At 36.5% G+C, this 17,416-nt stretch overlaps 1 protein-coding gene across 9 annotated transcripts in view; it reads right to left on the bottom strand.

Moving 5' to 3' along the window:
- Nucleotides 1-17,416, bottom strand: part of PCLO (piccolo presynaptic cytomatrix protein) — a 322,564-nt gene that overhangs the window by 172,299 nt on the left and 132,849 nt on the right. For all 9 annotated transcript variants that reach the window (XM_084786068.1, XM_084786071.1, XM_084786069.1 and 6 more), the window contains exon 4: nucleotides 7,414-8,118. In XM_084786068.1, coding sequence (XP_084642194.1) covers nucleotides 7,414-8,118 — 705 coding nt within the window. The remainder of the gene's footprint in view (nucleotides 1-7,413; nucleotides 8,119-17,416) is intronic.

The following is a 17,416-nucleotide window of genomic DNA, read 5'->3' as shown; positions in this document are numbered from 1 at the left end:
AGATGCAAACTAGAGTCCATAAGCTGGATCTGGTGTTCCCTAATTATTGATCTTCAAAATGCTCATTTGAAGTGCCACAAACTAGGATATGGCCAAAGGATTCATGTGAAGGCAATGTAATGTAGACCAGTTTCTCATTACACTAATCTAAATGATTGGAAAATTTGCTTAGGTGCATCAAAAATTTAACAGTGTACTTATTTAAAGAAAAATATTAACCTATTGAATGAAATAATATTTAAATATATAAATGTAACAAGCATATTTATTACAACATATTTAGCACAAATACAGGTATGTAACCTATTCCCTTTTTCACTTGAATAATCAGGAATTTGACATTTTATTAACTATCTCATTTTTACATTTTACATTAAATAGCATTTAGAATATAACCTCTGAAAATTCTCTAAATAATGTCCCTCCACTGAAGAATGGATAAAGAAACTATTCTTCATTTACACAATAGAGTACTATCCAGCTATCGAAAACAAAGAAATTTTGAAATTTGCAGGCAAATAGATGGAACTAGAGGCAATCATCCTGAATGAGGTAACTCAGACCCAAAAAGACACACGTGGCGTATACTCACTGGTAAGTGGATGTTAGCCACTTAATTAAGGTTAACCACATTACAATACAGAGACTGATGTGCCAAGCAGGGTCCATGTGGGATGTGGACATAGACCCTCTGCTCAGATGTAGTAGATAGGCAGCACAGTCTCCTTGCAGGTCCCACAATGTGGAAAAAAGGTACTACTTCTGACACGGACTCAGACCCTCTAATGTTCACTTCCACCCTGGCAGGGTGGCCTTGCTAGGCCACATAGGAAGAGGATACAGGTAGTACAGGGGATCCCGGATAAGCTGAGGTCAGATATTAAGGGACTAGGGGAGGGGGAAAAAGGAGGTGAGGGAAGACATGGATGAGATCAGGAGGTGATGAAGGAAGTGGCTGCAATTGGGATGTAAAGAATCTAAACCGCAGAACAAGCAGGTAACTTATATTGCTAATCCCACTACATGGGAATAGCTCTGAGACTGCTGAGATATGAATGCCTATGCATAGACAAGGCTTCATGTTGGCCACAGATTCTCTGTGACCTATAATTAGAGGCCATTCTTAGTAGCACATGAAGGAAGATTGACAGGTGTCTTACTTCTGCTCATACAATGAGCAGAGAACCAGCCTTAATTGGTCTGTGCATCCTGCACACCTCAGATAATCATAATGTTAGAACTGTATAATGCTTGGGAGAAATTATGTTTTCAGAACAAAAGAACAGGGCACTGATGCTGGATCAGACATGACAGAATTCATTCAGCATGCTGGATGCTGACATCCTGCATACTCCATGTTCCAGCCCCAGGAGTCTCAGTTGCTCTTACCCATCAGAACTGGACAGCTCTCAGGGTAGCATGGTAGAAAGCTTCTAATGTCCTCTCCCTCCCTCCCTTAGTACTCAGACAGGGGAGCCCTCTTCCTCTAATATCTGACATTCAGAAATTTAGAGGCACCAAGATAGGAAAGATATGCTCTTCAAGGCTGTCAAATACAAATAGCCAAAACATTATGAATGCAACATGTATATAATTCCAGATTGTGTCATGGTTCTTCTTGCCATAAGTAATCTATTGTATATATGTGCAATATTATAAATATATATGTATAAAAATAAAATAATAAAAAAATAAAAAGAAGGAAAGTTTCTGATCCTAATTGGTCCAGCATTTCAGATTGTTCCACTCAGGACTCCTCTTAAGCCTGGAATTTCTCAACATTTAGAAACTTGACCACAAATGCTTTCTCTGGCTTGCTTAACCATTTTCCCCAATTTTTTTTCGGGGGGGCCTTCAATGGTATTATTTGTCCTAAATCAGCCTGAAGAAATCTTAAGAGAACGATGTCCTATTTCCTCAAAGGAGGGTTATGTAAGTTTCTCTTTCCTCTCTTGGTCTATAGGTGCTTATGTTCATCAGGAGTTGGTTATAAGTTATTATTGGTCTTATACAGAGAGAAAACTAGGTTGGACTCAGGGATGTCTCTCTTTTCCTTTATCTTTCTTTAATAGGTAAAGAGATAGGAACTGAAAAGAAAGAAAGAGGGATATATAAATATTTAGTGAGGATAGAACAAAAGTTAGATTATTGAATCTACTCTTCTACTCAGGGCTTTAATTGTTACTCACAAATAAGGTTATTTTCAATTCATTGGTATAGAATTTTGTATATTGAAGCAAATCACAGTCATGTCAAATACTAATTTAATTTTATCACATGAATATATATTCTAGGTCTAACAAGTAGATATGATTCTATAGATACATAAGGTAAAATAGTTAAACAAGATCTACAAAGCCTTAGAGATCTACTTATATAGCATTTAAAGATATTTTTTATTATTCTAAAGATTCTTTGACAATAAGATAACTTAACTCCTGGCAACACCCAGGCTGCCTCAAATAATATGATGAGCACCAACGAACCTCCTTATAGAGCTGGCTTCAAATATGGCAAACAAGCCACTGGGCAAAATGTCCTCATGTCTGCCACAGACAGAATTTTGCCTAAAAATAGGCAAGCTTGGTGCAGGCAGAGTCAACAGCTGCACTCTGTAGAGAAAAGGTAAGCAAGTCCTCAATAGTTCCTGCCTCACAAATATGTCTGTCAGATATATTGGGCTAAAAGGCCAGAGATGATGCTTCAAAATTATAGAGAGTGTTGGGTGACTGTTCAAGTAGTAACCTGTCTCAGTTAGTTTTTTTCATTTTGGAAATTGTTAATCTGCACTTGTAGTTCACTCAGGTATTTAAGTTTTATCCCTTCTCAAATCTCTGATGGGGTTGAAGAAAAGATAGTTTAGTCTTACAATTAAGCTTAGTTGGTTAGGAGTGAAGATGTTTTTAGATTAAGATATATGTTTTAAATTAATAGAGATGAGATATTATAGATATTGATTTTCATTCAGAAATTTAGACCCAACAAGATAGAAAAGATGTTTACTTCAAGCTTATGGAATACAAATAGCCAAATCAGTATGAATGTAACATTTATATAATGCCTGATTGTCTTGTGGTTTCCTCCTGTTGTATGTAGTTTATTTTATTTATATATAATAATATAAATGTATACATTAAAAAGAAACATAATAAAAATGTCAGTCCAAAAAAGAATACAATTTCTTATTTAGGCTTTGTTTCTCTTGCATACAAACTTTGTATCTTTGATGCACTCAGGTAGAGAGAATAGTGACATTATTGTAACAGATTTAAAACCAATGGAATTTTTAATTTCCCAAAGAAAATATTTTCTGGTTTTAATAATTAGCATTACATTCCATCGCACTGGCCTATATTATATTGCACATTTTCCATGCACTGAATTTTAGCAACATGAGATTTGCTTATCTATGCATTTAAAATAATTACTCAAAAATTTTAGGGACTAAGCTTTAATTTTTTAAATTACTAATCAACAGCAGGGGCTCGAGAATCCCTTTCTCTGTGAGCATTCCATACTTTTACTGTACAGTAGGCCAGTTGGAGAGAAGGCAGTAATGAGGTATAACCATTGAAACTCTTCAGATGGTGATGTACTTTGTGGGGTACCAGTAGGAGGAAAAGCTCAGAAATACATATGCTCTGTCAAATTTGTCTGTGCTCTTTTCACAAGAGTTGAGTCTGGGAGCACTCCACGTGGAAAGAAAACAGAACTTTCTGAAGCCTAAGTAAAGATCGAAGATCTAAGATACACATAAACTATGCAAAAATAGGTAACAGTAAGTGCTGGTTCATTTTTTCTAGACTTGATTTTAAATGAACTAAAAGCACGCAGGGGCTAGCTTTACTCATTTATAGAAACCTTTTGTTAAGATGGACTGAAAATATGAGTATCTGAATCACCCCAATCAAGACTGCGTCCATAAAACTGAGCCCAAGAAAAAGATGTAGCAGTTCACCAGAACACTTTATTATTTATTTCTTACTCTGATTATGCAGACACAAAATGAATTGGGCATTATATTCAGTGTCTGTAGTTAACCTGAATATTAACCCTTCACTTATTTTAAAGAGAAACCAAGTTCCACACTAAAGTCTGGGTTAATTTTAGTTTCTGTCTAGAGGACTACAACTATCAATATAATATATGAGATAAAGACTTCAAAAGTCTCCTGCTGGCAGTTACTGAGAAGAGACTTGATACCCTATGAGCATATACAGGGGGAGGTAATCCCCGTCAGGAACAGTCATAGGGGAGGGGAATAAGGGGAAAATGGGAGGGAGGGAAGGATGGGAGGATACAAGGGATGGGTTAACCATTGAGATGTAACAAGAATAAATTAATAAAAAAAAATTTAAAAAAGTCTCCTGCTGGTTTAAGTAAGGAAGAACATAGAATTTTAAAGCAACAGGACATAAAAATGTAAAACGAAAAAGCTTAAAGAGGTATACTTTCAAATATATTATATTCAAATACATGTATATCATTAAAATTTACTTAATAAATAAACATATTTTGGAAATTTGAATAAAGAAACTAACTGAAGTAGCAACAAAGAATATAAACAATACAATATTACAACTGACCAACTGATAAATGAATATAAAGTAGTAAATACATACAAGTGGCTAAAGATATCCAAAAGATTGTGCCAAAAAATTGCAAAAAGAGATGAATAAGGAAAGACCAACTGTCAGAAGTGTCCTGGGAGAAAATCATCATAGGCGGTGGCTGTGAGCAGAGTCTTTATAATCAGAACTGTGCCAAAATCCTCTTTCTGCTGGTTCCCTCCAAGCATACTTGTATTGGGGGTAAAAATTCTGATTTGCCTGTTTTTAAAACAGCCATCCTAATGTTTATATCAGCAAGAGCTGCATAGTTTGGTGAGGGGAGAAAGGATTTTTTTTAAAGTACCTAGAATGTGGTCAGTAGTAATTGAGCGGTATTACTTGGATTTTAAAATGGCAATATAAAAATGCCACTGGGAAAAAAATGTCCTTGTTTCTGCCACAGACAGAATTCTGCCTAAAAATAGTTAAGCTTGGATGCAGGCAGAGTAACAGGAAAACTCTGCCAAGACAGGGTAAGCAAGTTCTCAATAGTCCCTGCCTCACACATATGCCTGTCAGAAACATTGGGTCAGAGGATGATGCTCCAACATTATAGAATGTTTTAGATGACTGTTCATGCAACAAACTGTCTCTGCCATGTTCTCATTTTGGAAGCTGTTAACCTGTACTTCCTATATACTCAGGCAATTAATTTTATTCCTTCTCAAGTCTCTGGCAGGCTTGAAGACCAGAGAGTTGAGTTTTATAATTAAGCTTAGTTGTTTAGGGGATAAGATGCTTTTACATCTAGGTAGATGTTTTAAGTTGGTAAAGAAAAGATATGATAGATATTGATTTATATTCAGAATTTTCGACTCACCAAGATAGGAAAGATGTTTTCTTCAAGGTTGCCAAATACAAATAGCCAAAACACTATGAATGTAACATTTATATAATTCCTGACTATTTTCGTGGTTCTTCTTTCTGTATGTAGTTTTTTATATATATAAAATGTGTGTGCGTAATAATATAAATGTATATGTAAGAACAGAACAATAATAAAAATGAGAAAAAACAAAAATAAATAAGTCAATATAGGGAGTTCTGCAGCAGGAGTTGTTGACTTTCAGTCATGGGATAAGGGGAGGGCACCACAGCCCCATTCAGATGGGGCTTCTTCGATGCGCCTCCAGGGAAGGTGCTGCATAGATGTACATAGGAAACCCCACAGCAGTTGCAGATGGGAGAAAACAATCAGTGCATAAGACTCACACGGAAGTGTTTGTGGTCTTGAGTTTTCACTTGCAGAGGATGGCAAGGGGTGCAGGAAAGTTATAGTGCAGCCAGAGGTGGAAAAGTCAAGTTAAGCTATTTAGACAGGACTGCCCATTGTTGGGTGCGGATAGCTGAGTATAGATGGCCTGTCCTCTATGTAAAGACCCAAGGCAGGAAAACAAAGCATTAGAGTTTTTATGATATCATTTAAATGCAAGACAGAAAGGTTTGTTCTTGATGTTAGAAATAGATTGATGGTATTGGTATCCATTAATTTCCTGATAAATGTTTACATGGTCTACAAAATACTAATGTAAAATTGAAAGTTCTACTGTAAGGAAAAAAATATAGTGAAGCAATCACTTTATTTGTTCACTGTTGACACTTATTATTTCGTAAAGAAGAGATGCAGTTTGTGTTACATAGTTCCTGCTAAACTGCCTTTTTAATAGTAGCTAAGTGTCAGACAGAACAATAACACACACATAAACAAAGATCAACTGCTGATAAAACATACAAGGCAAAGAACCCACAAGGGAATCACTAGAAACTGTCACTTCTGTATTGCTAAAGCATTTGTCATTCAAGGTAAAACAATGACAAATTAAATGAGATCCAAAATGGGATAAGCAAAAAATGTTTGACAGTGACAGGAAAACTTAATGGAATCTACGTCTATAACCATTATGAAAATAACAAACTCAGGAACTCAGTGAAGCAGTAAGTAAAAGGAAGTTCTTATGATCAATAATGGTTTGGAAGACAAAGGCCGGGAAAAATGAAACATCACTAGCATCACATTAGTGCCTGGAAGACAAGAGGCAGGTAAATGACAGTGTTACTACTACAGAAGGCCAAAAGTAGGGAAAGTCTCTATAGAAAAATGAGTGACAATCAAACATGTTGAGCTTGAATTTACAGTGAGGTTTTAAGGGGAACTCTCTACTTTGGTACATGAAAATACAGTTGTGAAACTCAAAAGTAGAGAAACATATGCACATGTGAATTTAAGGGTTATTCACATGACTCATCTCCATAGAGAAGAAGGGATACTCAAAAGAAAAAAACATTTGGAAACTGGCAAAGAAAAAGCCTGGAAATGGCAAGTGCAGAACCCACCAAAGATGATCAGAAAGAGAAGGTAAGAGAGTGGAGGTGGGTTAGCAGCCGTGGGTCAAAGTACAGACAACATGCAACCTCCCAGAGTCTAATTCAAGGTTGCAACTGTAATTTCTACTTGGGATTTTAAAAATATTACAGGTAAGTTTTCCATGAATCATTAATATTGTCTGTGAGTTAAAGTTATTTAATTAGATATATTAATAAGATGTTTTGTAGATGGCTAAGCTGCTTGTGTTTTTATTCCTATGTATGTATGTATGTATGTATGTATGTATGTATGTATGTATATGTGTGTATGTATGTATGTACACACACATATATGTAACAATAAAAATCAAAGAAAAAGAAAAAGAAAAGCAATTCACAGTTTAAAAGTTTTCTTGTCCATCGTACCCTTGGTCAGCTCAGGAACTAAGTAAATGTAGTGTACATCAAGACCATGACAGTAGGAAACAGAACTTACTACCTTTTCTTTGCCAGGCTCCACGAGATCATACTTTGCACTGCCTTCTGCCTGTGGCTGTTTGGCTGCTTTGCTTTCCTTCTCGCCTTCCTTGGGCAACGTCTCAGGTGTGCCCTGTGGCAGATCTTCAGTTCTGGTCTCCTGCTGCCCAGCTTCTACCTTTGCAGCCACCCTGCCCGTGGGCTCATCTTCTGGAATTTGTACATGAGTTTTAAGCATTTCATGTTTCTCCTCCCCCTCTGAAGTCTTTGGCTTTACTTCTGGGGCTAATTTCTTATCTTCGGGGGTTGGCTTCTTTTCTTCAAGTGATGGTTTTTTTTCAGCAGGTGGCTTCTTTTCCTTTTTATCTCCAGATAATGGTTTTTCTTCTTCAGATGGTGGTTTCTTTTCTAGCAGGGCTGAAATTTTGCTTTTCTCTACTTTAGTCTCTTCTACTTTTTGCTCTGCGGTCACAATTGGAGGGGTTTTCTCAATCAACGGTGTTTCTTTTTCTGGGATCGGTTTTTCAGTTTCTGTCTTTACTTCTGTTTCCTTCTTTATGAATTTTGTGAGGGCTGCTGAGGGTGCTTTCTGCGACAATGGTTCTGCAGGGCTGGGTACAGGGGATGCTTTGGATCCTGATGATGCAGGTGGCATCTTGCTCATATCTCCAAGTTGTCCTGATATTGCCCTCTGTGTCTGACAGTTTAAACAAAGCCACTCTTGAATCTGCAAAACAAACAGCAACAAAAAAAGATTAAGAGTATTGCAGACTTTCTATCCTAGGGCATTAATCAAGATGAAAGGGGATATAAGAAGGGCCCAGGGAAATTACTCATTTAGGGGCTTGGGATGGAAAGGAGTATGTAAAGTTGAAAAAATTGTTTTATATGTAATTTCTCCAAACTTAGCATTTCCTTCATAAATTTACTCAAATACAATTATATTTCTTGATAATTTTCATTTTCTTCAAAATTAAGTAGAGATGATCTGAACTTGGTTTACCAACACTTTATCTCTTTGTATCAACCAAATAAAATTCCACTGAGTAGCACAAAAATTTCAAGAGCCACCCTATCATCTTTCTAGTCGATAAACTAATCCATTTTAATACTAATCACATGTAGTCATTCGTTTGGCAGGTAGATGTTATTTCACATTGTTGGGCATGTTTTCCCAAAACATATTCAATTTTTTTTAACTGAGATGTTTCCTTATGTGACTGGCGCTCCAGGAATCGTAAATTGTATGTCCCTTCAGCAGATTACCTTAGGTGGTACTCGGCTATACACTTTCCTATTTTAGCATAGCATTGAGTAAAGAAAAGAGAATCCTCCATTTTGAGAAACTGCCAGTTCACTGTTTTGCAGTTTAAGCAATGAAAACTACACTCTGAAAGGAACACCTGAAAACCGATCACACAGGAGGCAGATGGCACACTCTTCTTGAATTTTGTGTTTGGTCCTCCATTGTATCTATTTTAAGATAAGAGATAAAGGCTGTACATGTTGCTTCTTTCTAATTATTATCATTTAATGTGTACTTATTATGCAAGAAGCAGGTTGGGAAGGTCCTATGAATAAGGCTGCCTTCTTTCTTATTTTGCATTGTCTGCAGATAAATTTAACTCAAATGCTTTTGATACCGGCTCTCCCTCCAGGTGCTGGCTTACATCCCTTACAGAAAAATCACACACTGTTGTAAAATACTCTTAGAGACAGTTTCATTTTGTCCACTTCTTTTAATTCTTTAGGAATGTTAACAATGGTGCTTAATAAATTTGAATATTTTGTAATCTGTAAGGGGTTATGCATCCTTAATTTCTTATCTAAAGTTCAAAGGTGAAAGCCCACTGTTAAGTTCAGTAAGGCCTACCTGTAAAGCATTAGGATGTATTTGGGTCCCTTTGCTTTTGGTGTGATCTCTTATTAACTTTCTTTCTTTCTTTCTTTCTTTCTTTCTTTCTTTCTTTCTTTCTTTCTTTCTTTCTTTCTCTTTTTGAGACAGGGTTTCTCTGTGTAGCCTTGGCTGACCTGGAACTCTTTCTTTAAACAAGGCTGGCCTCAAACTCAGAGATCCACCTGCCTCCCAAAGTGCTGGGCTTAAAAGTGTGTGCCACCACTGACTGGCAATATATCAATATCAATCTTTCTTAAGGTTCTCTGAAAGCGTTTCTGGTGTGAACTACAGTTTTAGAGAACAACTCCATCCATAAGTCATGGGGAAGAAAATGACTTGACCACTTGTAACATTGTGAGTGACTCAGCTCTGTGCTGAATAGTCTGTGAAGATAGTACATATAGAAAGTCAATCTTGATCTATACTATGGTTTCAAAAAACATTACTTGATTGAAAAACATCTTAAGATATTTCATTATTCATATTTTGGGTATGGCATTTAAAAAACAGACAAAAATACCAATCTCACAGTGTTGTTTTGTCACAAGGTTTCTAAAAATCACATGCAGGTGTGTACTAAACATTCTCATCAGGCCATTTCCCAATTTACATAAATTGGGGAAGTTTAATCTAGCATGATAACTGTCTGCATTTCATTGGGGAGTTTTGTCTATTATAATATTCTGGGTTTTTTTGTGAAATTACTCTTATTTAGTTGTTATATATTAAGTATATTGCAAGTACCACAGAATACATGGCTTTGTAAAAGGGACATATGTTGAGAAAGTGAAGCACATTGGTATTTGGAATATAGTATATACATATTTTTCATAACTTTTAAAATTTAGGTAAGAGGGTTAACATTGAATTATATATATATATATATATATATATATATATATATATATATATATATATTCCATTATATCAAATAAAACACATAATTTCTCCAATTTATAGTATGTTTGGTAAAGTTATAAAGCAGTGGTGACTATACCACCACCATCTGTCACGTGAACAGAAGGCAGTGCAGCTCTAAGAGATAACAGTCAGCTACGAATCTTGAAACTTACAACAGCCCTCTGCTTACAAGTGGTGCCTGCACAAGAGTGGAACAAATGTTAAGGAAGGGAACCAGTCACTTTTTGGTTGGATTTATGTCACACTCCCGAGATGGATTCTACATCTGACGGTGTTAATGAGGCCAAGAACCCGAGGCCAGATAAATCATGGGCTATAGGGAAACTCTACCATCTTCATTCTGCTAAGTCAACAGAGCAATCAAATAATTGCTGATAACGTATTGTCATACCTGCAGATAAGTCCACTTCTCAACTCTCATCACAGAATCTTCTTACCATAACTAACATTGAAACCCACAATGGACAATGTGCAAAGATTAAGAGAGTTTAGACTATTCTGCCCTACATATGGTATCTGTGTCACATTTCTGAATTCACGGCTTAGAGTTCTATGTAGAAGAGGGGATGGAAAGACTGTAAGAGCCATAGTGCTGGATGACTTCAAGGAGACAGCATTTTCCAGACACAACAGGGCAGATGCATCTATGAATTCACATAGACTATAGTAACATTCATATGACCTGTACATGTATACTACAGTCAGACAAAATACTATCACAGAAGAGAGGAAGTAGTCATAAATTCCTATACCTGTCAAAGAAGCTCTTCATGACTGATAAATTCTGGAAAAAATAAATTCATTTTTTTCCATGGAGTGACTCTGGCTATATCACCCACAATATGGGGCACCCCCCATCCTCAGGAATATCTGCCCAATACAAATTGGACTTTGTTTGTTTGCTTCCTTGTTTTAAGAGAGAGAAAGTACGTGAAGTTGTTTAGATATAGAGGTTGAGGAGAATCTGAGATTAGTTGTGGAAGGAAAAAGAATAAAATCAAAATATATTACATAACATCTACAAGACAACTCTTATACCTAAGGCTTAGAGACCATCATGGAAGATGAGGGGGAAAAGTTTTATAATCCAGAAGACCAGGAAATCTGCTATAAAATTCTACAAGAATTTTAATTGAACAACATGGCTGCTTTGGGAAGGGATCATATCCAAAGACCTATGTCTGTGTGATATAGCTGGAAGGCCAAAACACCACACATCTTTAATCTCTCTGGCTGGAATACAGTTATGCACTTAGTATACACCGTGAATCCCAAACAATGATATCTAATTGAGAGACAGACAAGTGACTGATCAGAGAAGGATCCTAGAGAATAGGATCTGTCCAACTCCCTAGAGAACAGCACAGGAAAGAGGCTATCTAAGAGCTCACAAGGAGAGGCAGTTGAGTTGAGTTGAGCTGAGTTGTTGAGTTGAGTTGAGTTGAGCTGAGTTGTTGAGTTGAGTTGAGTTGAGTTGCACTCTTCAGTTGAGTGCAGTTGAAGCAATTCAGTGAGAAACTGAGAGAAGTCAGATTAAATCCGTTAGGTTGGAGAGAGGTTTAAACCAGAACAGCTGAGCTGAAGCAGCCAGCTAGAGTTCAGGAAGAGCTAGAAAGGGTGAGTTTATACTCCAATAAGCCTCCAAGGTGACATTTTCATCTGGCAAAAAAAAAAAATACATTTACTATTGTGTTTCCTAGATATAAGTGGGAAGCTTAACCCATGATCCTTCAACTAGGTCTGAACAAGTACTATACCAATAAAGATTCTAAAACGGAAGTGGAGAACCTCACAGGGCCCCACTCATAGACACAAACTACAGGCCACTAAATGTTGAAACAATTTTCCTTAGGGATGATCCTCTTATTTTATTATTCCATAACAAGTGGTCAGCCCTGACATTGCATATATATAACTAGTATTAAACAAACTGGATATGTTGTATTTATATATTTAGGCATATATTATCAACTAAACCGAAGAGGCCAAAAATTTGAGAGGGCACAACGTGGGAATATGGGAGAAACTTCTGTTTTATCCAGACATTTTCTTTCTAAAGACATTTCCAATGCTGATTTTACTATCCCTCTTAACTCTACTAAATATAGCTGTTTATGGAAACATTTTCAAGCATACAGATATCAATTTTGAGGTTCTTAAGTCATGTCTATTTGTTTTTATGCATTTTTCTGATGTTAATGTTTTTTCAAGGATATTCTTATTAGTGTCAGTGGAGCAAACTACAATAAAAGATTCTTCCAGATTCTGGCTACTATAAATAAAGCTGCTATGAAAACAGTTGAGCAAATGCCACTCGATGCTGGACTCTGAGCAGTGTGCTGAGAGTGGTATGGAAGAATGGGGGGTGCGGGTGGAAGGACAAAGTGGGTTCAAGAGCCCCACAAAGAGAACAAAGGCTGGCGGATTTGGAACCAGAGCAGCCTGCACAAACTGTTGCACCAACCAAGGACAATGCATGCAGTAAATCTAGACCCCCTGTTCAGATCTAGCCAATGGACAGGTATTCTCCACGGTTGTGGGGAGGGCAGGGACTGCCTATGACAGGAATTCTAGAGCCCCTGATTTGGTTACTTCCCCTTGGTGAGGAGGCCTGGTGGCACACAAAGGAAGGGGAAGCAGTCTAGCCAGATGAGACATGTTATACTGTGATCATATCGTGGGAGAGAAGATCTCCTTCTGTCACAGGCCTAGGGAAGGAGAATAGGGTGAAAGAGGGAGGGGGGTGAGACAATACAATAGAGGGGATAACAATCAAGATGCAATGTGAATAAATTATAGTAAATTAAAATAAAAAGATGTTTCATCTCTGTTATTATTAAATAAACAAAATCAGAAGCATCCATAGTGAAAATAATCACATTCTTATTTACTTCTTTAACATAAGTTACTAGAGCATAAAAATGCATAACCAAGTAGAGAAAATTCTGATAAATAAGAAGTGGATAAAAATAAATATTCTGATCACATAATATTCAAACATTCAATTGTCAGCTAGAACATCTTAGGAAAATGCATTTATTTTAACATCAAATCATCAAAGCTTGTTCAAAACAAAACAACACTCCAAAAATCCATTAATCTTAAGAGGAGAGTAGGAAATGAAGCCAATAAAAAAAGAAACAGAAAAGGGACTGTGCTGTGCTACTCAGCATTTTTCCATCAATAAGTAATTTGCTTTATGTAAGATTTCAGCTGTAACTATAGCAACAGTACCATTAAGTAAAATCTCAGAATTCAGAGCTGTTTATTTTCTTTTCTAAGTATTTTTTTGGGGGAGCATGAATATAAGACCTGCAGCAGGTGGAAAATTTACCAATAGACTTAAAATGCTTTGGACATCATGGTCAAAATACAATATACATGCATTCATATTTGTATCTGAGAAATCTTACAAATAGCATTTTTCATTAATTTTCATTAAAAGACCAATAGGACAGATTTGAAAACTAACACAATTTCCTTCAATAGAAATAATGAACCAGAGGCCATAGCCTTGTCTTAAAACTGAGGGAGCTGCAGTTAAAACAGAATTTTGTGCCTTGGGCACGTTTTGGTTCAACAATAAGATACTTAAGTAATAAGTTAACATTTTGATGACTCATTGATAGGTGTAACATTTAGAATGTTATCTATACAATTAATTAATTTACTTAAAAATCATATCCTACAAAGATTTAAAAATATTTAAGTGTGTGTGTATGTTTCTGTCAGGCACCATGTGCACATGTGAACGCCATGGCCCAGGCAGAGGACAGAGAGGTCAAAAGGTTATTGGATCCTTGGAGTTGGTCTTACTACATGGTGATGTGGGTGCTGGAACTTCTACTTGGGTTCTCTAGAAGAGAAGCAAATGCTCTTAAACACTGAGAAGTCTCTCCAGGCCTAGACATCACCTTTCATGTACCAACAGGTCCAAAAGTTTGTGAGTAGTATTAACTGAGACTTGTCATTTGCATCAGTAATTCACACAATCTTTGCTATATAATATTCTATTTATCTAGGACCCTGTACTCTTAAATGTAATATAATATCCTAAACTGTCTTCTTTTATTTATGAATGCAGTGTTTTTGTCATTTGTAAAGGAGAAAATTTTAAAGTAACTTTTATTCTCCTGGCGCAATTGTTGTCTGAGAGGCTTACTGCCTCCTTCTGCAAACCTAGGCCTAATCCTGGAAGCTTCTAGCCGCTGTACAACCAAATTTAGGCCTAAAATGTTTTAGCCTCTGAGACTTACTGCTGAATAATCTCACCTTTCATTGTTCTTTCTGACCTCTTGGCTGGCTGGTTCAATTCAGCTGTTCTGGCTCAAACTCTTCTCCGAGGTGACTTATTTAATCTGGCTTCCCTCGGCCCAAAATTGTTTTCTTGGCCTCAAACTAAATCAGAAATCTCCTCTAATCTTCTGGCTTCTCATTTTCTAGCCTGTTCAGTCTTTCAGTCTCCACCTGAGTTCTCTCTCTGCACCCTATCTCTCTATTACTGTCCTGGTAAAAACTGCCTCCTCTGTCTGAAAAACTGCCTCTTAAAGTAGCTTCTCTTTTCACTCTCTTCCCCTGATAGTTGGGTGTATCCAATTCCGTTAAATCTTCTCTGATTTGTCACCTTTTCCACCACTCAATCAGACATAACTTTCAAACATGGGTGTTTCCTTCTACAAACCAACTTTACCTTCACTTGGGATTAAAGAGATGTATCACAAAGCCTGGGTCTAAGCTTTCCTTTATCTGATACTTGCTCTATAGCAGTCTGGCCTTGAACTCAGATCTGCTTGCCTCTGTCTCCTGGATTAAAGACATGTGTGTATTCCAGATGGAACACACAGACCTAGATTTTGGGATATGATCTCTTGACAGAATAGCCATGTTCCAAATAAACACTCTTCTACACAAAAGGATAGCATTGAAAGTTGAGAACGCTTTTTCTAGGCTATACAATCAATTATTCAGACTATGAAATTAAGATGTTAGAAATCTTTGATCATAGGATTTACCATTTACAAATATGAAAATGAAGCAGGCATGCTGATGCAAGTCTGTCATATCACCACTTAAGAGCTGATGGCAAGAGGATCAGAATTCAGGGCCTGTTTCTGCTACATAATGAATTCAAGATTAACATGAGCTACATAAGATAGTTTTAAAAACAAATGTATGCAAAATGGTTTACTTGTGAGACTTTTACTTTTTATCCTGCCTCCTAAAAATGAACAAAATGTTGTTAAAGTCCTTTTATTACCACATATTATAAAATTACAGTATATAGTTTTCTTCATATTTCTGGTCTTTTGTGATTGTTAGAAGAATGACTCTGGGCTGGAGAGATGGTTCAGGTGTTAAGGGTCCTGTCTGCTCATGCAGATGTCTTGAGTTCAATTCCCAGCAACCACACGGTGGCTTACAGCCATCTATAATTTGATCTGATGCCCTCTTTTGTCCTGCAGGTGTACATACAGACAGAGCACTCATATACATAAAAATAAAAAAGAAAGGAATGTTTAAAAAAAAAAAGAATGACTCGGATACAAAATACAATATCTAACAATGTGTTCTTTCTTAGTTATTCATATGTACAAAATGATTTTTATAAAAGGCAACACAAAATAAGCATACACACACATACACACACACATACATGTGAGTATCCTCATATGTAAAACTTGGAATTAGATGACTTATGGAGTTAAAATAGAATGACTAACTATAAGGTTAAGGATCAATATAAAAATTCTGGTAGACTAAGGGGACCTGGGAAAAACATGAAGTTTTAAGGTTCTTGGTCTAAGCTGATCAGTGGTCATGACAATGTTCATCATTGCTTTCATGTATGTTCACTTCTGCAATGCTACACAGATCTATATGCCCAATCACAGTTGCTCTGTTTCTTTAGAAGTATAAATGCATGTTTCCATACATGCAAAATATGTTAACAACATTTCCATAAATAGCCACATGCTAACTAATATCATATATACCACATAATATATACAATGATATTATATATTATAATTAGTGAGTTAAAATACCCTGAGAATATAATACCATACTTTTTGTTTGTAATTTTGGTGTTCATTTTTAGTGACCTAAACCAGAATCTCTGGTTTCTTTCTTATCATAATACATATACATTTTCCTAAACTCAAAAATATCTCAGAGGGATAATTTAAAGAGTTATATACATAACACATAATTTCATGTCTGAGTTAATTAAAATATTTGTACATTATTGCATTGAGACAATAGTAACTGAATTCACTTAAGGAAATCATAGGTTTAGGTTCTTCTAATACCATCACCACCATTATAGGATGTTTGATCCCATTGTGAACCCTGAGACTGTGAACTGTTAAAACCTTATCCTAATTGTGGTATGGCTCAGTCTTTGATCCTAGAGCTTTCTGTTTACTGTAAACAAATACATGTGGTGTGGCTCAGCCCTTGCACAGACCTGTAATCCAAGAGCTTTCTATAAACAAGCTTAAATAAAATTAACCCTGTTAGGATTCTGCTTCAGTTGCCTACTTGTGATGTCATTGCTTACCTGCCACAGGGGGTGTGTGGCCTTGCCCAGGGCCATATAAAAGGACAAACCATCCACATGACCTCCTCTCTCTCTCTCTCTCCTCCCTCTCTCTCTACTCTCTCTTCTTCTCACTCTTTCTGTCTCTGTCTCTCTCTGTCTCTCTCTCTGGGGTACCCTTTCCCCCTTTTCTTCTCCCCCATGCTCATTTAATAAATCCCATATAACATAATATCTGGTACCTTGTATCTATCATTTTCTTATATAAATAAATAAAAAAAACCCTAGTTCAAGAGGCAGAGAAAGCAACCAGAGTGACAGGAAGTAGACATGGAGTAAAACAGAGAATGAGAGAAGGTCCAGAGGACAAAGAGAGTATACAGGAAGTATAAAGGAGAGACATTGAGTTGAAAAGTATTTAAGACAGAATTGAAAAGGAAGAAGAGCTCTTTCCTTCTGGGACTAGAGCTGAGTAGGAAGGTCAGGTAGATCCTTCCCCTTATCTCTGAGCTAGCAGGCTTTCACCCCAGCACCTGCCTCATGAGTCTTATTGGTAAATTTGAATGATTGGGATTTTGTATTTAAAACACCATCATGTGTCAAAAAGCACAAAATAAGAGAATAATTTAGCCCAGTGGAGGTGATGCACACCTTTAATCCCAACACTCA

The sequence above is a fragment of the Acomys minous genome (genome assembly GCF_964271855.1).
Source record: "Acomys minous genome assembly, chromosome: 6".
NCBI lineage: Eukaryota > Metazoa > Chordata > Mammalia > Rodentia > Muridae > Acomys > Acomys minous.
Note: the sequence above shows the minus strand (reverse complement) of the source record. Positions and strands in the feature narration are given on the sequence as shown.